At 41.2% G+C, this 22,771-nt stretch overlaps 1 protein-coding gene across 6 annotated transcripts in view; it reads right to left on the bottom strand.

The window, feature by feature from the left end:
* Nucleotides 1-5,366: 5,366 nt before the first annotated feature.
* LOC135993471 (integrator complex subunit 6-like) overlaps nt 5,367-22,771 on the bottom strand; it is a 38,810-nt gene continuing 21,405 nt past the window's right edge. The window contains exons 7-19 of one of the 6 annotated variants that reach the window (XR_010606876.1): nt 21,898-22,061; nt 20,686-20,838; nt 18,991-19,123; nt 13,168-13,262; nt 12,305-12,415; nt 10,436-10,651; nt 9,827-9,950; nt 9,108-9,250; nt 8,506-8,737; nt 7,411-7,803; nt 6,745-6,838; nt 5,964-6,341; nt 5,367-5,589 (exon numbers count right to left, since the gene is read on the bottom strand). Coding sequence is in view for 4 of the 6 variants with exons in the window: in XM_065643365.1 (XP_065499437.1) it covers nt 6,242-6,341; nt 6,745-6,838; nt 7,411-7,803; nt 8,506-8,737; nt 9,108-9,250; nt 9,827-9,950; nt 10,436-10,651; nt 12,305-12,415; nt 13,168-13,262; nt 18,991-19,123; nt 20,686-20,838; nt 21,898-22,061 (1,958 nt within the window). In the remaining 2 variants the exon portion in view is untranslated. Of the gene's footprint in view, nt 6,342-6,744; nt 6,839-7,410; nt 7,804-8,505; nt 8,738-9,107; nt 9,251-9,826; nt 9,951-10,435; nt 10,652-12,304; nt 12,416-13,167; nt 13,263-18,714; nt 18,796-18,990; nt 19,124-20,685; nt 20,839-21,897; nt 22,062-22,771 lie in introns of those variants that run through there. The other 5 variants (XR_010606877.1, XM_065643365.1, XM_065643366.1 and 2 more) reach the window with 5 other exon arrangements.

Genomic DNA, 22,771 nt, shown 5'->3' with positions numbered 1-22,771 from the left:
GAGTTTAGCATGAGGCTGTACCGACGGTTTAACTCCTTCCTTGGTGCTTTCTTCTTCTGAACTCTGAGTAATCAGCTGCAGAAGCGACGAGATTTGCACTACCAGCCCTGAGAAGCATCTCACGCAGGCTCTGAAATGGAACAGATGAAGGAGCTTTCACAGCCCCTGCCCACGCTCCCTGCTTCAGGACAACACCAGGGTTCCCAAAAAACTGCCATGGGCTTCTAGCCACTACCAAGAGACAGTTGCAAACACTGTCAACGCAGAACGAGAGAAGAAAAACACCAATGCTAAAGCCAAGCCAACAGTCTGCTTTCAAGGATGAAACAACACACAAGGTTGCAGCTGAACAGGAATGGAGAAAAGCAGACAAGTCCAGCCTTCTTGGTTTAGTCCTACCTCCCCAAAATGATCACAAGATTCGAATTTAGAAGTGAAGCTTAATGATTCCTCCAGGCCACAAGATTTTTCCTAAATCCCAAGGCATTATCCTTCTCCAGTTTCTTCCTTTTCTGCTTTAGACAGACTCCAGTTTGTTTTTGCAGACCTGAAAGCAGCAGCTCCTTTTAAATCCAGTGACTAACATCCTTCCTTCAGATCTCTGCCAAACCTCGTTTCTGCCAGATTTTAGTGTCTTTGGCCTTGTTTTCAGCTTATCTAGGTTGCATATTCTTCAAGACAAGTGCTCTAGAGTCCATTTGCTAAGGTCGCCGTGTCGCTGGTATCAAACACTGTTGTTTAGCATTGGTTTTGTTAGCCAATGCATTTCCACTTCTATTTTTCCATCAGAAGCTTCTTAGTAAATATTAAATAACAGAACAAAAGAAAACAAGCTCAACACCCTACATTGCTGCCATTTTAGCCAGCCAGTTTAGAGGCAGAATCTGGAGAAAATTACCAGGAAAAGAAAAACAGGAAAAAAAAATAGCATTTGAGTGGTTTTTTATAGTTTCCTGTAAAGGGAGATACCACTGCAATGTCAAGCATAGCACAGTTACAGCCTCTGCTGCTTTTATTTTGGAAGATGACAATCGCTTTCTAATGCTAGTTAGACCCGGGCAAGAAAACACTTGCCCATCATGAAAGCGCTGTGTGCACAAACTGCGGGCAGCAGCGCCCCGCACATGCCTGCTGGCCGGGACTGGACTGGGACCCGCGTGGCCATGGGCCCATTTTAGGAACATTCCTTGGTGTTTACAAGGGAAAAAAACCAAAGAGGATGCCTGGTTAAGAGATGTCCAGGAAATGGAAGAGGTGGAAGGGATTCAGGTATCCAAAGTACCACACAGCTCTGCTACCCAAGGCAGAAAGAGAAGCGCTTAATTTGTTAATTCAGATTGTTAAAAAATGCTCCTTACAGGAACCACAGCAAGCCAGATCTTTTCCCCCTTCCCAATTTCTAAACATCGCAGTTTAACTGTGCCACATTATTTCAACCTTAGATAAGGCCTCAGGAACACAAGCTGGAGCAAAGCACGGCCAGCTTTCCCGATTCCATCCACATGGATTTACAGACCTGCGCTGTCTCCCGAGCCGCTGCCCGGGCACAGTCCCGCTGTGCGGAGCCTCCTCCGGCACACACAACAGCCGTGCTCTCGGTAACACAGCCGCGCTCTCGGTAACACAGCCGCTGCTGCTGGGCTCACGGTCTCTGCCCAGGGAAGGGCAGGCTGGACACCGGCGCGACGCTCCGGGCTGTCCCAGTTGCTGCCAAAGTGAGGCGTGACATTCAAAACCTGTGTTTGTTCCGTGCAGGTTCCACCTGCATCCAGCATGGTTGTTTGTCTCACGGCGAGTTATCTCCGTTAAGATTCTCCTTAACACAGTCACGGAGCGTTTACTGTTTCCAAAGGAAGCAACGTACATTTTGTGCTCCGTTTGGGACGCAGGGCTGCGCGCTCTCAGCTGGGTTACTGTCGCTCCTTGTTCTTCACCTCTTCACTGACGGGGACCTGCGAGGATGGTACATCTTCCGTCCTATGAAGACTCAAGTCTAGTTCCCCTCTAATATTCTGATCCAAAGTCAGTTTATTCAGATAAAATAACAGTGAGGTGAGGGAAAATTTTCACTGCTTGAACTTGGGCTATTTTGTCTTTCCTGTGCATTTTCTGAGGTGTAAGATTCCAAAAGTGAATGAAAGTCACAGAATCACAGAATCACAGAATGTTAGGGATTGGAAGGGACCTCAAAAGATCATCTAGTCCAATCCCCCTGCCAGAGCAGGAAAACTTAGGTGAGGTTACACAGGAAGGCGTCCAGGCGGGTTTTGAATGTCTCCAGAGAAGGAGAATCCACAACCTCCCTGGGCAGCCTGTTCCAGTGCTCTGTCACCCTCACTGAGAAGAAGTTTCTTCTCACATTTAAGTGGAACCTCTTGTGTTCCAGCTTGAACCCATTACCCCTTGTCTTACTGTTGGTTGTCACTGAGAAGAGCCTAGCTCCATCCTCGTGACACCCGCCCTTTATATATTTATAAACATTAATGAGGTCACCCCTCAGTCTCCTCTTTTGCAAGCTAAAGAGACCCAGCTCCCTCAGCCTTTCCTCATAAGGGAGATGCTCCACTCCCTTAATCATCTTTGTGGCCCTGCGCTGGACTCTCTCCAGCAGTTCCCTGTCCTTCTTGAACTGAGGGGCCCAGAACTGGACACAATATTCCAGATGAGGTCTCACCAGGGCAGAGTAGAGGGGAAGGAGAACCTCTCTGGACCTACTAACCACCCCCCTTCTAATACACCCCAGGATGCCATTGGCCTTCTTGGCCACAAGGGCACAGTGCTGGCTCATGGTCATCCTGCTGTCCACCAGGACCCCCAGGTCTCTTTCCCCTACACTGCTCTCTAATAGGTCATTCCCCAACCTGTACTGGAACCTGGGGTTGTTCCTGCCCAGATGCAAGACTCTACATTTCCCCTTGTTATATTTCATTAAATTTTTCCCCGCCCAACTCTCTAGCCTGTCCAGATCTCGCTGGATGGCAGCACAGCCTTCTGGCGTGTCAGCCACTCCTCCCAGCTTGGTGTCATCAGCAAACTTGCTGATAGTACACTCAATTCCCTCATCCAAGTCATTGATGAATATATTGAACAGTATTGGTCCCAGAACTGACCCTTGAGGCACTCCACTAGATACAGGCCTCCAACCAGACTCCGCCCCATTGATCACAACTCTCTGGCTTCTCTCCTTCAGCCAGTTTGCAGTCCACCTCACTACCCGATCGTCCAGTCCACACTTCCTCAGTTTTGCCGTGAGGATGCTGTGGGAGACGGTGTCAAATGCTTTGCTGAAGTCAAGGTAGACCACATCCACTGCTCTGCCATCGTCAATCCACCTTGTTACGTCTTCATAAAAGGCTATGAGGTTGGTCAAACACGACTTCCCCTTGGTGAAGCCATGTTGACTGTCCCTGATGACCCTCTTATCCTTGATATGTCTTAAGATGGCACCAAGGATAAGGTGTTCCATCACTTTCCCAGGGATGGAGGTGAGGCTGACCGGTCTATAGTTGCCTGGGTCCTCCTTCTTGCCCTTTTTGAAGACCGGAGTGACATTTGCTTTCCTCCAGTCCTCAGGCACCTCTCCCGTTTCCCAAGACTTGGCAAAGATGATGGAGAGCGGTCCAGCAATGACTTCAGCCAGCTCCCTCAGCACCCGCGGGTGCATCCCATCTGGACCCATGGATTTATGGATGTCCAGATTGCTTAATTGCTCCCTAACCCAGTCCTCATCAACTGAGGCAGACTCCTCCATTGCCCTGCCTTCCTCTGGGGCCTCAGGGGTACGGGGCTCCTCAGGACAGCCTCCGGCAGAGTAGACAGAGACAAAGAAGGCATTCAGTAATTCTGCCTTCTCTGTATCTTCTGTCACCAGGGCACCCACCCCGTTCATCAGTGGGCCTACATTGCCTCTGGTGTTAGTTTTATCTGCCATGTATTTGAAGAACCTCTTCCTGTTGTCCTTGACCCCTCTCGCCAGGTTTAACTCTAAGGAGGCCACCTTAAGTCACCAGGTTCCTGTAGCTCATTTGGCAGCCAATCGCGTCACATCAAAAGAGTGGGTTTACACACTAACAAGGTCACGAGTTACAAACTCAGCCCCTGCTCAGACACATTATGATCAAGTCACTGCCTCTGGAACCAGGAAAGAAAATTAAATAACCATTAATTAGATAGAAGAGAGCTGTCTCCTCTTACCACCTGCGACTTCAGAAATAGCACATTACATGCAACTTGATGCATGCAACCAGGCCATTTTAAAACAAGGTATGCACGATATATCTGACCTTCTGTAAATAATTTCCCCTTTAAGAGTCCAATATTAGGCATGGGAGGTCCATCATGGTGACTCACAGCTTCATGTAACAATTTCAAAGGAGTGAATCCCCCTTTTGTATCATTCCAAGGTATTTCTGGATTTTTTTTTAAATGCTCAACCATACAGACGAATAGAAGTTACTTCCAAGAAAAGAATTAGGACACATTTATAGTAATGCCTTTCCCCCTGCCACTTCATTCATTTAATACTGTGATGGAGATTTGCTGTTGCTGGATTTTATTTCCTTCTTGAATTTCGCTGGTGTAATTCTAATGATCAAACTGCATCTTCCAGAAAGACAAGGCCACTGCTTCAGGGCAGATGGAAAGGATGTCTCACAGGCTGGCTAGTACTAAAAATACCAGTAGGAACAGAGAAGTACAGGCTCACCAGCTAAAATGTTTCCCTGCCTCTTACGCGTTGGCTGGTGAATCAGAATCACAAGGATATTTGCAGTACGAGGTAAAGAGCTAGTTAACACGAGCACAACTTCAACCTGTTTTCAGAAGAAAGCTGTTAGAGGATCAGAGTATGTTACGTGTGAACAACTGAAAATACACAATTATCAGAAGAGCTGCTTGCGACTGGCACATTATTAGTACTGCTTTAAAGGAAAAAAAATTACATGCAGGTGCTTCAGTCTTCTTTGTATGTTTTGTGAAATATAAAGTTACCTTTGGACAAAATATAGCAAGAGGAACGGAGAACAGGATACCAGCTCAGGTAACCAAGGGTTTGGTAAATTGGAACTTTGTGCCTTTAATACTGAGTAAAAACGTGCACCCCACACAGGCTGAGCTGAGGGATGGGGCAGGTGCTCCAGGGTAGAAACACATTCTGCAACTACCACCACGAGCTGTGTCTGAGGCCGTGCAGATCAGGTGCTGCTGCAGTACAGCTCCACCACTCACTGGTTTTACAAAAATATCAACGGTCTGTTGGTAACAGACAATTGGAGGAACTCAGTGCTGCCCGCTACAGACTCCTCAGATTAGCACTTATTAAAAATTAATAAAATGGTTTATTTTATATATACATATGTTCCAAAAAAATTTATACAGTTAAAATATCAAATTAGTGATCTGGTAACAATACTGTTCAAAATAATCTCTTTTGTATGAACATTAAAATACACGTTTTTAAAAGCGTTTCCTTTTAGTGCTTCCAAAGCACAGCGTGTGCCAAGGCCACCTGAAGAATCTCCGTCCTCCTCACAGGATGAAAGAGAACTGAAGTCGGGGACCTGGGAAGCCTCAGGTGCACTTTCATAATGTCTGCAGACAAAACAGAAGAGAGTCTGAGGTAGATTGTTTAGTGACCATCGGGTGGGTAACAGTCACAGGGCTGTCTTTAGCTTTCATTAACACAATAGCAGTTTCTTTACTCTCAATCTACACTGAATCTCAAGTTTAAAGGCATGGCTAGCAGTTCTCGGGAACGAGACCCTTGTCTCTGTGGTGGCCACATGCAATTTTACCAGTGCGGGTGTTTCTGGGAGGGTTTTTTTTTTTTTATTTTTGGGAACACACGGGCTCTCTCCACGATGCAGACAGTGTGTGCATTTGACAGTGCCCCATTTTAGTGCAACCTGCTGCCTATAGCACGTAAATGTCTAACGACAGCGTTCAACTGAGTAAATTCTCATCACCTGCAGGAGGGGCAGCAATGCTTATTTTCTTCAGCCTGTTGAGCAAATAGCACCCTCCACAGGAAAAAAGCCACACCTTTCATAGCAAATCCTTAAGGTTATAGCCCAGCTTCTGCCGATAGAGGTTCTTAAAGTTAAAGCTCCACTGCTTCTTCTCAGACTGTGACAGTAAAATCGCTTGGCTGCCAAGATGGTGAGGGCAGCAGCTACGTCCTCTTCCACTCTTCTGTGGCACAGCAAACTCGTTCCTGGTCCGTATTCGTCTGGCCGGTACATTATTATCTGCTGTTGACATGATTAACTCTGTTGGGTAGGCTGTTGAACTCTAGTTCCTCTAGTATTCTCTCTAAGTGTTGTATTAAGACCCGTTTTTTAAACCTAAGGAAGAGAGAGAGCACATAACTTAATTTCTTTCTTCCAAAAATAAACTTCAACAACTCAAAACTATTCAGCCATTATAAATCACATCACCAGTGCTCTCTGTTTCCGATATGGAAGGGTTTGCTTTATTTCTAGCATTAGAATGACCAGAAAAATCTAATACAGCCACCCTTCCCCAACCCACCCAAATTTTGGGTTGGTCTTCAATAATGACCTGTCTTCCAATTTTACTTTTAAATTCCATAAAAATGTAATGGTAGTTTGACCACTAAACCAACCATAGTAATTGAAATATGTCAAAAAGGAAAACAGAAAATACTAGTACTGGAAAATTTTGTGATTTACTATCATAATTCTAAAGTAACATTTATGACTCTGCATCGCTTATATCTATACAAACCTTGCTGCTTCCTTGATAGCAAATTCAATGAAATACTTCTGAATTTCCATAGGTCCTTGCACCTCCTCAAGAAGAGAGAAAATTTTTTCATAATCTAAAAAAAAGATAAAAAACCCTATATATTAAAAATAAGTCTTGCAAATGCATTTTGAATAAGACTTAACAGCCAAAAGAAAAAACAAAGCCCAGAGTTTCACACTTATTAGCTTTATGCACAGAGAGGAGGTGACGCAAATAATTTGAATTGATACTGATGATGTGGTATTCTGCATGGAGCAGCGCAGTATAAGGCAAAGTCTATCTGGAGTCATCAGATCATTCGTAACACCTTTGTAGAGCTACAAAGACAAAACCTCTGAAAGGTGCTTTCACAGGGTACCTCTTATAGCAGTTAACCTGTCTTAAAGGGCAAACAAGGACACTTGACACTCAGCTTCCTAAATACTGCTGTCTAAACTTCAACTCACCTGCCCAGCATGTAAAAACTTTCTTCCTTTTTTTGACCCTCTATTGTTCATATGTAAGCAATCAGAAATTATTCAATTACTCAAAATCTAACGTTGTACATGTATTGAAAATAGCTCTTTACTTCAAGGAAAAGTCTCCTCTCTAGCACTGTGTACAATATACTAATAATAATTTAAAAAAAACCAACACACAACTTACTTCTTCCAGGTTTGCGAACCTCTTTCATCACCTTAATTTTGATATCAGCATTGTTTCCCTCCAGCATCGTAGGTGTTATTTTAAATGAATTTGGCACAGATTCAGAAGTAGACTCCATCACTCGTTTTGGGTCATCTCCAGCCACACCGTAATTTAGAGGCCCTCGAACAAGTGCGTTGGTATCAGGTTTATGATCCAACCCATCTTCACTTAAACAATTGAATTCAACAGGTAGAGAGTCCAAGTCATTCGGTAACATTTCATCCTCTCCCAAAGCAGCTGGAACCGAAGAAGCCATTTGCACAGGCAAGCCATCAATTTGCTTTTCCAGTGACTGACCATCTTCTGCTTTCTTCTCTCCATTACCATCTTGGACAATACTGTTATTGATATCTACAAATTAAAAATATGTATCTTACTAGTGCATAACTGCAGTATCAAAAAGCCAAACAGAAATAGTTCCGTTAGCTTCCTTGTTTGAAGTACCGTTTAGCAATACGACAGTGCTGAACAACTCTCCTTTGATGTGACCAAGGCAATACCTTGGACTGTTACCATCCCGTTTCACTATCATCAAGTCACCATTTCCTGTATTCCTATTGCAGTGTTATGACTTCTAAGTAAACTAATGTTTTCCTTCCTTCCCCCAATTCCAGCTAACAGAGTTTTCTTCTGACTCCATTTGCTACAATAGGCACGTGAGAAAATTAGTATTTGTGGGAAATGAAAACAACCATATTGTAACTTTCCTTCCCCACCACAGAACACACAAATGAGAACTAAAAGCTGATCTGAAATCCCTGCTTCCTCCAAAACCGTCCTGGTGATAGGTTTCAGTTTTGTTTTTTTTTTAAAACAGTTCAAAATTACTTTTTATTCCAGACTTCATTAGCTATAGCAGCAGCCTGTTTATCTAGGCCAGCAAAAGAAATTCAGTCCTACATAAAGCATATGTACGTCATGATACACCCTTTTGAATCAACTTGTAAAGCACAGAGAAGCTTTTCTTTGGTGTGTTTTTGTTTTGCTGTTGTTGTTTTACACAGATATTCCCGCTTGTGACCACGCAGGCTGCTGTACTACAACTTGTTATACCTTTATTTGCTGGGACACCTTTGAGGTTCAGATACGATGGGGATCCAGAAGCGGATGGTGGCCCTTTCCCACCAACGTGATTTGTCACGACCGGCGGTGACTGGGGCCGTCTCAACAGTGGCGACATGCTACGCCTCCTCTTCAGTGATGCTGGAGTATTGAGCTCTCCAGGACGCTTAATCTTATTCTGAGGCCCAGCGACAAATTCATCTGCTTCATCTATCATCATACCCTGAAAAGAAAACACTTTTTAAAAACAAAACAAAACCAAAACAGTACAAAATAGAAATTGTTTCATCAATTCATTGATGGAGCAAGTCCCTCTGTGTTAAAATTCAGGTGGCTCTCAACTTCACAGCTCTCAGAACAGAGATACCTAATGTACACTGTAAGCAGAGGCGGACCAGTGCCACTCTGTACATCAGCAGGATTCTTTACATGTTTCTCTTGGACCACGTGGAAGATAGAGCTCCTTTCCACACGTGACAGAAGAGCTACACAGGTCAGTAACGTACTGCAGTTGTGGGAGAGAAATTGTACTCACAAATTATTTCAAGCCATGCTAAACATAAAGACACAGCAGACAGCATGGCTCTTCCTACCTTCTTATCCTGTTTAAATGGATTGCCAAATGTATGAAGTCTTTTTGGTTGATCTGGGTCAATCTCCCGAAGGGGTGAAGGCATCATTTTCAGGTATTCCTGGTAATTTCCCATTTGAGCAACAGGAACACTATGAAGGCTGTCTGCAACACAGCAAGAGATCTAATTTAGTCTACCTTAAAACTAAGGCAATACAAAGTTTGCACATCTCAGTTACAAGTGTTAGCATCTAAGAACTAGAAATAATTATTTCTTTTCACCACAGAGGAAGAGCCGAAGACTACGATTTTGGAAATAAGGCTGGCAAGAGCTGAGCTTAATTGGCAGAAGAAGAATGAAAAATAAGCAAGTTTAATCTCTATGCTAACGACTGTATCTTTACACCACCAGCACCTAACAAGGGTAAAATAAAATAAGCCCCCTCTCTGCTTTAAGCCAGTATCGCTATGAAAACCATATCAACTGAACCTCAATGGATGGGAAAGGTCTCCCATGAAACTTATTTTTAAAATTCAAAGCAAGTCTGACATTTTGCACGACAGAAGGCAAAAATTTCCTTCTTTCCCCTTCAGAGTCAAGAAAATGACACTGACTGACTCAACAACTGATGCAATGTCCCATTCTGCTCCCACATCTAGGACAGAAAAATACTACTTCAGGGAATAACAAAAATAGCTGTACTCTCTCCAAACTGTTGATGAAGAACAGTGGCTCCTTACCTTCATCCTGCCCCAAGATAAACCTGTGTGTTTTCAGAAGATTGGTTCTCATTCTAGTTAGCTGGTCTAGAAGACTGCGACGAGGAATATCATACGCATTTCTGAATGCCTGTGGCTTCAAATCCTAGTTTTATAACAAAACAAATAACTTTCAGTTAACCCATCAGTTCTCATGCACAGAGAAATTCCTTTACGAACTGCAATAATTTTAACTATTAAAAGAAAATTATTCTGAAGTAACTTCAGAGCTCTGTAACTGGATACAGCAGACTGAGTAACTGTCTTCTCAACGAGACCTTATTCGGCATTAGTGCTTTAAGCTCCGTTAAGACTAAGCATGTTAATTCCTGGACGAACACCACTGTCTTTTGCAGAGATTGTCACTTAAAACGCAGTAACCTTTGTTTACTACCATGGGATTTTCAAACAGTGTCCCAAAATCAAGCGCAAAAAACTTGCAATTATTCTTCTTACTGTTCATGCCTATGCTGCACTCTTCACGGTTCAGCGTGAAGGTACCTCCTTCTTCTACATGAAGTCCATAAAAGTTACCCATTTAAAATAGATGAGATTGACTGCTTAATCATACAAGATCACTACGTTGTTTACCTTGTTCAAAAGTCCTATGTGGAAGCCAGCAAATTCTTTTACATTCATTTCCGCCAGTCTCAGTGGAGATTCCCCAGTGATCCCTTGCAGCAGTTGCTTAAAATCCCTACTGTGTACCAAGGAGAGGCCACTGGAGTGATTTTTCACTTTTATTCCAATTTCTTGTGGAACTTTCTTACCCACTGAACCTATTATCCGTTCCGACTCTATCTTTGTCTAAAATGGAATCACACCACAAGTTAAAGAATCAGCAGGCATTGCAGATTTCCAGTACAAAACACACAGTACATTAACAGAATAAAACCACAAATTTAGTTCCCAGCTACCTAACAAATGGGAGAACTACCTACCCAGGGATATATTTGATTACATAGATTAAATCTCAAGAAAGAAATCCTAAAGTGCTAGCATATGGAAAAAATATTTAGCCAGTGTATCTAAATTTATATGCCAGTAGGAGGTCTGTGAACAGCCCTGATTTTGCTGCAGGTCTGCGACTCTTTTGTGCCCCTGAAAAATAATCTTTAAAGGGAAAAAAAATAAGAAATGGAAGGTGGGATGCCTTAGGTTACTGTAAAGTTGCATCTATAACAACAGTATTATTTAGATACAGTAACATAATTCCAGATTTTATTTTTGAAACAACCTATGAACTAAGGTTTGCAGTATATGTTTGCAACAAGAAGTTGTGAAAGAAAAGAAATTCACTTCATCAGCAAGTTTCCAAAAACACATTACTTCTGTCATTAGCACAGACTTCTTATTATAGCTACAGATAATTTCACTGTATTAAGCTTTAACTGTATTCAAAGTAAGATTTTTCACACACTTGCAATACCTCCAAAAAAACCCCAACCAACCCCCACGTGACTGCAACCCACTTTCCCCAGATCTCATCCTCTGCAGAGTTTGCTTCATGATCCGTGGGAAACCCCGAATTTAAGGACGGCAGGAACACAGCGGAACTCTGGAATTGCTCGTCCCTAATACAGGAGCTATTAATGCATCCAACACATTTACAACGTTTTACGTGCCGAGAATGTCTGTGAAAACCACAGTAGCCATCTCAAGCGATTCTAAGTCCATATTGCAGATAAATAATATGAATTTGCATATCATTAAGTTACCGAAATACCACAGGAAGTTTTATGGCCAGATAGATGCTCGGCCATTCAGGGGCTTTTGGAATTTATTTTGTGCATTCTTTAAGGAAGAGGATTTTTTTCTTGGTAATTTTAAAGGCTGCACTGCTTCCCCACTGACTTCCAGATATTAAGCTACTGTTTTAAGAACCATTCGTGCTACGGAGGCACGGCTTTCAGACAGTTACACCTGAAACGGCAGTCTTGACAAAGAGAAAAAGGTATCTAGGGCTATTTCCCACCAGGTCACTCTTAACACATGGAATGGATTTGACCTGAAGGAAAAAGGACGCTCAGATAGAAAGCTTGAACTATGATTTAGTTCCCCATGAATGAGAACATACGCTTTTTGGGGGAACATACACATTGCCGAGGCACACATGGAAACAAACACGAGACTGAGAGCAAGCCTCTGCCTTCAGCTGGGAAGAACAATGGCAAGAGTAGTCATACATCCAATTAGTGATAAACTTTAGAGTTTAAAGGTCTAGCAGATACTTAAAATATAGCTGAAGAGGTCTCCTTTGCACTCCCCTCCACTTACAGAAGGCACAATCACTGGCTACAGAACCACTCTGGATTCATCCATATTCGTGGTGGAAATGCTCAATCTTCAATTACGCTGTACACCCATATGTACTCCCACAGGGATTAACTGCTTTGTAATGAGATTACCACAAACTAAATAGCAACGCACTTCTAATGGCAAAGGTTTTATCAATACTACCTGTTGGCTGAGTTTTTTAAGGTAAGAGATAACACTGTAACTAAGTCCACAATCTAAATTATCTGATATCAGATTTGGAGCTCCCATCATCCTTAGGGCTTTCTTTAATGGCTATAAGGAAAACAAAATACACAATAGTAAGAGAATAAGTCTTTAAAAAAAAATTTATAAGATCAATTACAGGAAGCTAAGGCACATAGATTAGTGCTCTAGCTTTTCCACTTTTGGCCACTAAAATTCAAGTCTATTTAGATAACGTGTGACATGAGTTTGGCAGTCTAACTAGCTCGCAATGGACATTTTGCCACATTCCCACGACACCACGCAGTGTGGTGCCGCTGGCAATTTCCACTCAAAGGCTCAGTACCAGAATAGCCGGGATGATGCAAGTCCATATTGAGGTGCATTGTCCAAGCTACATGTAAGAGGTGACATGGTGCCTCCCCCCTCCTTTGTTTGGCCCAGCCAGCTCTCTTAGCATCAGCTTCCCAAGTTCTAGCACTTCACCCCACATTAGTAAACAGACAAATATGCATTTTCTTTATCAAGTTACAAACATAATGCCAATTTCACTTTCTCTGAAGACTCTAAAGTACTTTAGATCAAAGCTTATTTAATATTTAATGAACAGAAAACACATTTAATATCTTAATAAAGTTACTATTACTCAGTATTACTAGAAATTTATTTATTTCTTAAAAACTCTTGACCTGATCTACATACCTCTGCAAAGCAAAATGTTTGCTACCTAAAACATCATCATAATTAAGTAAACAAAATGTACTAGGAAGAGGTATGATGCACAGGACTCTGGTCACACCAGCCATTATGCCCAGCAGGATGGAATGAGAAAAGGAACATACCAGTAAGTAGTAGGGAGGCATTGTTTTTAAGTAGTTGTCAAAAGCCTGTCGCCACTTCAGATTTGGCTTAAGTTTGTGAACCTTAAACAAGTCATCTGCAACAAGGAAAACAACAAAAGGAGGTTTCAATTATATAGTCCCAGACCACCAGCATTATCCAAAATGTGCCGAGTTTCCCCCCACTTTTCATCTCCCTCCACCCATCTCCCAGTGGGGCTTCCCCATAAAAACTGTGCTTAACCTCAGGTTTGAAGGATTGTGAATCCCCAGTCCTAGCTGCAGTAGACAATCCAGAACAAGTCCTCATCAGAGACAAACTTACAAGATACACCAGACAAATACCGCACGCAACTATTAGCAGCATGGAAGGTGCAACAGATCCACCTGGTAAGAGTTTCACCCCCCTCGCCTCTCTCTTGCATCATCAGGGACTCCCTGTATCTGATCAAACCAACAACATTCATTCGTTTTTATTTCCATTTTTTGTTTAGGCTGTATGATGAATTCTGGTCTCCAATGAACACATTCTTGGGCAACAAAGGGGAAAAAAAAAAAAAAAAAAAAAAATCAGAGCAGGGAACCCTTCTGGTGAGCTTTGCTGGACTGCGCTGACAACAGCCCTGGCTGCCTCCTGCCAGAGCAACAAATTCTCGCACAGGCAGAAACAAGAGACAGTCATTAGCTACAAAAACTGCTGCTGTTTAAGAGAGGGGCAACCAGACAGATTATTTCCTTTGGACACTGTTTTAGAAACCCCTTGCTCGCACTACAGTTGTGCATACGGCCGTTTAGGAACCACCGAGTTGAAGCATGTACCTATTTGCCATGCATGCTATAAACTGTGACAGTGATCTCTAAACATCAAAAATGAACACAATATCCTGCAATTTGTCATTTTAAATTATGAATTACCAGTTTAGATCAAGTTTCTCCTTAGCAAGGCTGTAGCATGCTGGCAAAACGAGGCTAAGAGAAGGATTTGCAGGATTGGGGAAAGGGATGTCCAAAAATTAACTGAGGAAAGCTGCAAGAGACAGAGGTGCACAGAAGAGGGTGTGCGAAAGACAGATGCAGCAAGAAAATTGTTTTCTCCAGATTGAGCTTTCAGGAATATGTATTTGGAGAAGAAAATTTGACTTGCGTGGTATTCTGCACAAATTGGACAGATGTTAAGATGGGGTTTTCCAAGTTCTCATAGTCAAATGACACTTAATTACAGGTATTTTCCAATCTAAATGAAATCTGTATCACACAAAATCCACACTACAGATGCTAATTGTTCTCTTTCATGGCCTGAAGGAAGTGGGGGGAGTTTGAGAGGACAAGTTAGAGCTCCATTTAAAATCTCAATATACCACACACTTAGCACTATTATCCAAAAGAACCCGTGATGATATCATGACATACGGCAAATATAAAATAAGAACAGTTCTTATCTTATAGGCCTATTAGCTTTTTGCAGCAAAATAGAAGTTAAACTATACCACTCTCCCAAAATTCAAAACAAAACAAAAAAAAGGAAAATGTTTGGTATTATAGTACGTTCTAATATTTTAAAGAGTTGGTTATGAGTACAGCTTGAACCTTAAACCACTTATCAGCACTTTATTACTGTCTCAGCTCTTGCACTGGGAAGGCTGCACCAGTTTATAACCCCTACAGTTCAACTGCACGGCCACTCTTGAATGGCACAGACCTTCAAAACGCTCACCTAGTTACGATTCTTAATCCACAGCAGAGCTGTAGTCTGAGAATTCGAATGCAGAACCACTCCCTGATCTTCACTATCCAAGTAAGAACTTCTCAAATCTAAGTAGATCTTCAAAGATTTGTCTATTTAAAACGACAGCCTCCCCACAGCACAAACTCGCTGGAGGAACTCGACCCTCTAAAAGGGAGACGGTTGTGGTGGTACAGCCACAAGTTTGAGAGAGAACATCAGCGTCAACATCTTACCTGCCTCTGTCACAAGAGTTTTGAGACACATGGTCAGCAGATTGCAACACAGGCACTTGAAATGTACTTTCTCCACTGTGCCCTGGGCTGCACATCATCAATCATTTATGTAAATAAGCAACCAGACAGTAACCCAGTTAACTATGTCTTTCACAGATTAAGTCCCAAACTTTTGGAGATTTAATTTAATCTATTCATTTTCAGATACTACTCTCTGTACAGTCCATTTAATGCAAAATTCTTTTTGATTCTAAACTCAGAGGAAGCTAAAAGCGCTGGATAATTGGGAACATGGTACTAAAAACCACTAGGAAAGGGCCGCAAGCTGCAACAATTCAAGAGATCAGGTAAAACTACAGACAGACCAGTTAATTTAAAACCGTGTTGCAAAGTCTTTATCCACTTCAGATTAACGTACACAACAACCAAATTGTGACAAACAGGATACCAATATACATCTTTAACAGCCAGTACCATGTACGGGAGCTTGATGCACTTTCAAGCTCGATGAAAAGTATATGGAAAAAAAAAAAAAGAGCATGAGAGAGAGAATGGTCAGCAGGTAATTTTAGTAATTCATCTGGAGCCTAATTAGACGAACCATTCATGCAACAGTCTAGTTGCGATAACTTGCACCATGTAACCCGGAGTAAAAACTTAAGATTTTTTTTTTTTTTTTTTGTTTAAATCACCACTCACAATAAATTCCACCTGAGTAGGTACACCACCATTCCCTGCTGACTCCTGTAATTCTCTGAGCTTTCTAATTTCTCTGCACTAATAGAGACAGCCCTTTGTTGTAAGCAGTTGAGACTCAGGATGTTACTTCATGGAAAGCAGTATCCTTCCCTGCAAACAACCTCGCCAAAAATACGGCACTACAATGCAAAATAGTGTCCACCATTAAAAAAAGCTATTGTGGTGATGGTTTTCTACTGATGCAAAATGTCTGGCTCTCCCTCCCAGTGCCACAGCTTGCTGTGTCCACATCTGTAAGAAAGGCAGCTTTTGGTTTCCAGTACATAAAATCATTACTTTCAGGTTCTCTCAAGGAGCCTGTAAAAGCAAAGGAGACCATCCATGCTGCAGTCCTTCACGGACAGATGTTTTCTAAATGCTCATCCTTCTGCATATTTAGACTCACAGAGAAAGGGTATTAAGCTCTCGCTCTGACCCCTCGTTTGACATCTACTTTATGAACGTGGCTGTACAATTTTTTCTAAATAGAAGAATGTCTGAAGCACAATAGCTTTGCTAGCATCAGATAAAGCCAACAGCCCTTCAAGAGGAAATTTCTATAATCCATGGGCCAAACATATTCAGCACCAAAGTCTGTCAGTATCTGTGTAAAGTTCTGTCTCCAGAAGCCTGCCTCCCACTGACCAAAAGGACCAGAACTGCAGCCCACCAACCCCAGCTGGTCCTGATGCCTCCCCAGCCTTTCCCGCGAGAGCAATAGGGAGCTGCTCAGCTGCAGCAGCACATCCCACATGGTCTGTCTCACCTCTGCAAAACATCTAGAGACCAGGAATTTTGTCAGACAACCAGTTTACCATAGCATGTGGGTCAGGCTAATACATGGACTGTGCGGTTTCACTGTTTTATGAAGTCTCAGTAACTGGCTCCTTTCCTTACAAAGCTGCACGTTCTAAAAGCAGACCCATTATGTTACAAGCTAGGAGAGGCTACATCATTGCCAAATCCATTATTGCAGAAACCAAGATATAAATCACCCAATCTACAGGATGTGGTACAATTTACCTTCTTCAGTCACACACCATTACAACTTGTTTCAGTTTGCTCTGCAAGCTTCCTCACGCATGCCTATCTTACCTGTCTCTTACATTATTTTCCAGTCACAGAATTAAAACTTCCCCTGCTCAAAAATGCAGAAGAAACACAAAAATGCAAGAAAAAAATTTCTTAACCATCTCGCTATCTGTTTACAAAGCTGAACACACATAAGCCACTTGACAAGTGATTACAAATAATACAGTTGTAAAGTGGCTTTGGATTTGTCTCCAAGAGTCACTAGAAGGAAGGGAGAGAGATTATCTGCAGTACTGCCCCAACACAAGTCCTGTCCTCCAACACAATGTTCTACCATCGGGCAGCAGCCACTAGAACCTCACTGATGCACCAGTACGGGTAGTAGTGGCTGAACAGAGCAGATTTCTGGGTTTGGGTGTTCTCACATCCTTTATAATCTGGGTGAGAGCAACGAAAGATTGGTTTTACACAGGCAAATCAGCTCTCTGCTGAACCATCAGTATCCACTGTTGGTATGCACTAAGACAGACATGAGGAAGGGTTAGAAACAACCTCTACCTACCACAGAGACTAACACAGACTCAATTTTTTTTTAAAAACACCTACAAATGCTGCTTATCATCTTAGCCATTTTCTGTACTGCTAAGTAGAAAACGGGCCAGATCTGCTTTCCTGTTTTATGTATATTCCACAAAACTTCATTCCACCATGCCTTAAAGACCAAGGATAAACAAAGTCCTGGTACAAGATCTGGATGTAACACTTTGTGTATGTGTATTAACAGTATGGAATTTGTGTTCTAGAGAAAACATCTGCTTTACAGCTCAGGCAACATGGAAGCTCTGCATTTTCCTTTAAAGAGCCTTCAGAAATTTAAGATGTGGCATACCAGGTGAGTAAACTGCAGAACAGAACTACATAGACCAAAAAATGGCTTTCTCAAAAGAGTAGGAAGAGCTTTATGCCCGTGCAAAAAAACGTAGGGGGAAGACGAGCTGCGAGGGAAGACACAGCAGAACTGCAGATGTCAACATCAAAATGAAGAGGGAAATCAATTTAGCATCAGTGATGGCTTTTCAGCTAGTGGACCTGATGCAGTAATTCAGTACACGCAAACTCACAGAAACTCTAAATTAGTCTAGAAGTATCCTACTTTCACACGTTAGGACAATTATTAGGCTACACAGATGACTATATGACATTTAAATTATCAGCAAGCCCAAATTTCTTCTTCTTTTTTTTTTTTTTTTTTTTAATAACCAGGATCATGAAAAAGCATTCCTGAACTGTGGGGTTTTTTCTAGAAATTAACATAAAAATGCTGTGTAAGACAGTAAGAGTCAATGTTAATTCTCTTGATCTCCACTGTTATTTTCTATCACTAAACACACCCACAAAAACCAAAACCAAAAAAGCCTTACAGCATCTGCAACTGAAAGGGTTTGTAGCACCCCAGGAAACTCTTCTCTCTGCCATTACCTTTACATCAGAACCCCAATGGCCACAATTGTTATGGCAGCTATTGACACAGCACCTTTTCATACCATCTTTCCTGTAGCAAGTAATTTAAATTGTGAGAGTGAAAAACAAAACAAAACAAAACCAAACACTGGTCCTTTGGGCAAGGAAGAAATGTAGACTGTTTCACCACTCAATTCCTTCTTACTGCTCTAAACTGCGTCAGGGAATTCCCTCTTCCCAACACCCATGACAAACACTGCATCAGATCTTCCAGTAAAAAATCAGCTGCTACAAGAGCAACTGCAAAACCTGGATACACCACACCCTAAATGAGGGAAAAGAATGGAGGTTGAAGCTTACTCCAGGTTAAGGAAGAGGCTACGTGTCTAGGAGGTGAACAGCATCAAACATGCACTGGAAGCAGGTAGCTCTCCTCCTCTGCTGGAGAGAAAAAAAGGGAGAGGGGGTATGAAAATCCTCTCCTCCCAAATTATGTTAAAGAGTTTGCAACATTCTCTACTCTCTGATCTCCATTATTTTATAATGTCTCAAACTAAGGCAGAACACCAACCATTATTGTTTTTCTTTTACTCTGAAGTAGCTGCATTGGCCGTCCAATGTAAATGTGTTACCTACCTAACAACGGAAGTAAAACAGGATAGTTGTAAGGCATCACAAAGAGGTTTACACAGGTTAAAGTAGTGCTTGCTTTTAAATACCCAAACGGATGGCCAAGTTCGCTGTATTTTCCACTGCTACTCACAAATACCTGATAAATAATAAGAGATATTGTGTTAGAAGAATAAGACGAATATTAAGCATGGGGCATTTCAAAATTAAAATCACTCTGAATCCAACTGCATTAAGACAACGAGTTATCAAGAAGAGCCAAGTTTGGGGGTGCACACATCAGGATGTACACACACTTAACATTCCCCAGTCACAAAACTGTGACATGCATTTAACGCATGCCTCAGTGTGCACATGCTCTTCGCAGTATAATCCTTAGTTCTTTAGTGAAACTCCTTTGAAGTGATACTCTGAAGTTTTTGAAATTGTTTAAAATAGGATAGGAGACATTTGTTGAAGGTATGCTAAAAAACAACCAATGTGAAATTAGTCTTCTGACTCATGAAATACCATGACTAAAATTTACAACACTGATAAAAGAAAACTGAAGCTTTTTAAGCAGAAGAGTTAAGCAAAACAAACAAGTATTCAAGAAACATCTTCTAATTATGCCAAGCGCCAACATTCTTAGCATTGACTCTTTCTTTTTTAAAGTATACATATGAGGATATTAACTTTGAAAAGCAATACATGCAAATAACTATTTCAACAGGATAAAGATGGCACATATCCTTAATGAGACAGTCAAAATAACCTATAACTAACCAATCAGTTTTCCTAAAAAAAAGAGTAAACCTTGCAGTAAAAAAGAAATAGAGCATAAGGAACAGGGTTTGCTACATAGTTTCTATGACAATGAGCCTACTTATCTAGTTTGTAAGTGTCTCATATATAGCTGGAAGAAAAGCAATTTTTGAAAAACAGCAGAGTAGTTTAATAACTTAGGCAAATAATGTACCTATGACTGCTTAAAAGGACATTTTTGAAATTAGCTTATTAAAAGTAACTTCAATTTTTATGCTGAATATGTGTGTTGTATTTTCAGTTAAGTTGTAATATTTATTAGGGGAATGAAACGGACATGTCCAAACCCATCTTTCCAGCTAAAGTATCATATTAAGCAGACTGCTGGTGTACATATTAAGCTATTCTTTACAAGAGCACCATTGAGAAGGGAATTACAAGCCTTATTTTATAGAGGATACAAAAACAAGTCACTTATCCAAAAATCACAAAAGGAGCACGTGAAAAAGGATTTCAGCAACAGAACTTTGACCTCTTCAAGGCCAGTCTAGTCAACAATATCAACAGCTTCCATCCAATTCCCATTAGCAGTTTCAGCCATCTAGTGGAAATTATTTGCAGTTGTTGATTAGGTAAAATGATGGAAACCAGTGCTAGGCTTTCCCTGTAAGCAAATGGAAGCCTACAGAGAATTTTGATTTAGCCAAGAATGGAACCTGTGGGACACATTTCTTAGCAAAATGGGATGAACCTAGAAACAGAATTAAATGAGCCTGTGGAGGGATCACTCACTCTGACTCCTGATAATTCTGTTAGAAAGGAGGTAACTGAAACCTTGGTATGTTTCTTCTCACCAACTGCAGAGGCTGCAACCAGACCCCAATTCTCCAGGCTTACCAAGACTGAAGTACCTTAGGATCACCGTTACATTTCTAGAATCAAATAAAGGGCAAATACCTGCCAGCAGGTATGGGGAGACTTTCGTTCCAAGATGTACTGTGTTAAGGGTGAAGGCTCAAGCTCATACTTGTCAAAAGGAAGCTTGTCTATCACCATTGGCTCACAATCAACACAGGAGAACCTCACGACAGGGTGAGCTGTGCGCGGAGGCTAAAAGGAAGGGGGAAAAGCATATCAATTGTCTGGCATTTATGGTAAACAAATTAATTCTATTAAGATGACTCATAAGCAGATATTTTACCATCCCATAGGCTTAAACTCTCAGTTTCCACAATTTCCTTTTAAAGAGAAAAGATACGAGCTCCCACAATATAGCTTAACTAAATATTTCTTTAACTTGAAAAAAGGCCACACACTGATACACACATTCTTCCCATTGAGAGAAAAAACACTTAATATTCAACTATTTCTACTGACATTTAAACGCCTATATGTCAAGCTATAACAACACAGATAAGTTTAAAGAAAACTTCAACTCGGCTTCCCAGCTTGATGCTCCCAGAATTACAAATGTGAAACTGCACTCACTTCAAAGGATATCACAAGATATTCCCTGCAAGTCTGATTCCCCCCCTGCCCCATCTTGGATTGAGGGTTTGGGGAACGGACGGACTGTACCTTGAGCACTTACAAAGTACAGAAACAGAATGTGCCTAACAAAAGAGATGCTTAGAAAGGCCCAGTAAGGCACGCCAAATGTATGATCATTTCACTAAGAAAAGGAGAAATTAATGCTGTTTGCTCCTAATTTTCTGGATGGGGTAGCTCTTGTGTTTCAGTTTTAATTCTTCCTGCTAGTGAAGGAAGAGTCCATATACAAACTAATACTTAGCAGAGAAAACATGGCTGATCTATCAAAACCAAATACTCTTTTTTTCCATGTAAATGCATTTTATAAATCTTTGATTAAAATTTAATTAGCTCACTATGATTTGTGGTGTGTGAAGTAATTTATAGTTAAATTTTATGATCTTTTAAAATCCATTTACCAAATTAATTATACGGAAATAAACCTTCCAGATGCAAAAAACATCACAGCATACAGTATCTACATCAGATTATACCATTCTGCGCTAAAAACAGCTTTAATTACCCTTTTAAATCAAAGTCAGATCCCATCAATGAACAAGGTAAAAAACTACAGTAGCATTCATTTTTAGTCTGTTTAATTAGGTGTAGAATCCTTTTTTCAGTTCTTACTTTACTTACCAGTGTTGGTGAATTCTGATCAGGCCAAAAAGATTCTGGGATTGGCCAATGCCCAACAGGAACACCCGTTTTAGGGTTAGGCCGGACATAAATGAGTTTATGACAACTATGCCACGGCTGAGAAGCAAATGAATTGATGGGCCTGGATGAATCAACAAGTCCATCTAAAATTTAAACAAAGCAAAATAACAACAAAAAAAAGAAAATAAAAAGCTACATGCACGCATTTTTCTCCTAGAAGAATTTAAGTACTAGCAACCAATACGATGTTTCATTACAATTGTTTCCAAGACAAACAGATCTTTACCTCAGCAGTTGATAAAACCTATATATTAAAATGTAGAACAGCATCATCTGAGAAACAATGCTAACACTTTCCATTTTCCTACATCTACCTTTCTACTCCTGTGGCACGGCCATTAGATAATTTGTCCTCCAAGGAATACTCACATACTATGGAAAACACTATTTGCTTAAGCTTAGTACTTTGACACAGAACTGATAGACAACAGCAAGCCTAATATTTTTAGTTCCGCTGCACCTGTAAAGACTGATAATTTGCATTTCCAGTCTTTATAAAATAAAACTAAAAAACAAACCAACCAAGCACACAAATTTCACCCGTCTTTCTGCCACACAGGAGAACATCTGGGCCAACAGAGACACAGGAATTTGTTGAGGTGCTGTCCTGCGCAGCATTATAGCAAAGCCTTCCAATAAAATTACATTTAAATAAGCAAAAGGAGAAGAAAATAAAGACAGCAAGAAAAAGGCGATTCAAAAATGAAAGGAGGAATGAAGCTGGCTATGCTGGGATGCTCAGAGGAACCTAAAAGCTATTATGTTTCTGACAGTCCGGGAACATCCTCATTTC

The sequence above is a fragment of the Caloenas nicobarica genome, chromosome 12 (genome assembly GCF_036013445.1).
Source record: "Caloenas nicobarica isolate bCalNic1 chromosome 12, bCalNic1.hap1, whole genome shotgun sequence".
Classification (NCBI taxonomy): domain Eukaryota; kingdom Metazoa; phylum Chordata; class Aves; order Columbiformes; family Columbidae; genus Caloenas; species Caloenas nicobarica.
The sequence above is the reverse complement of the archived record's forward strand: the minus strand, read 5'-3'. Positions and strand labels throughout refer to the sequence as shown.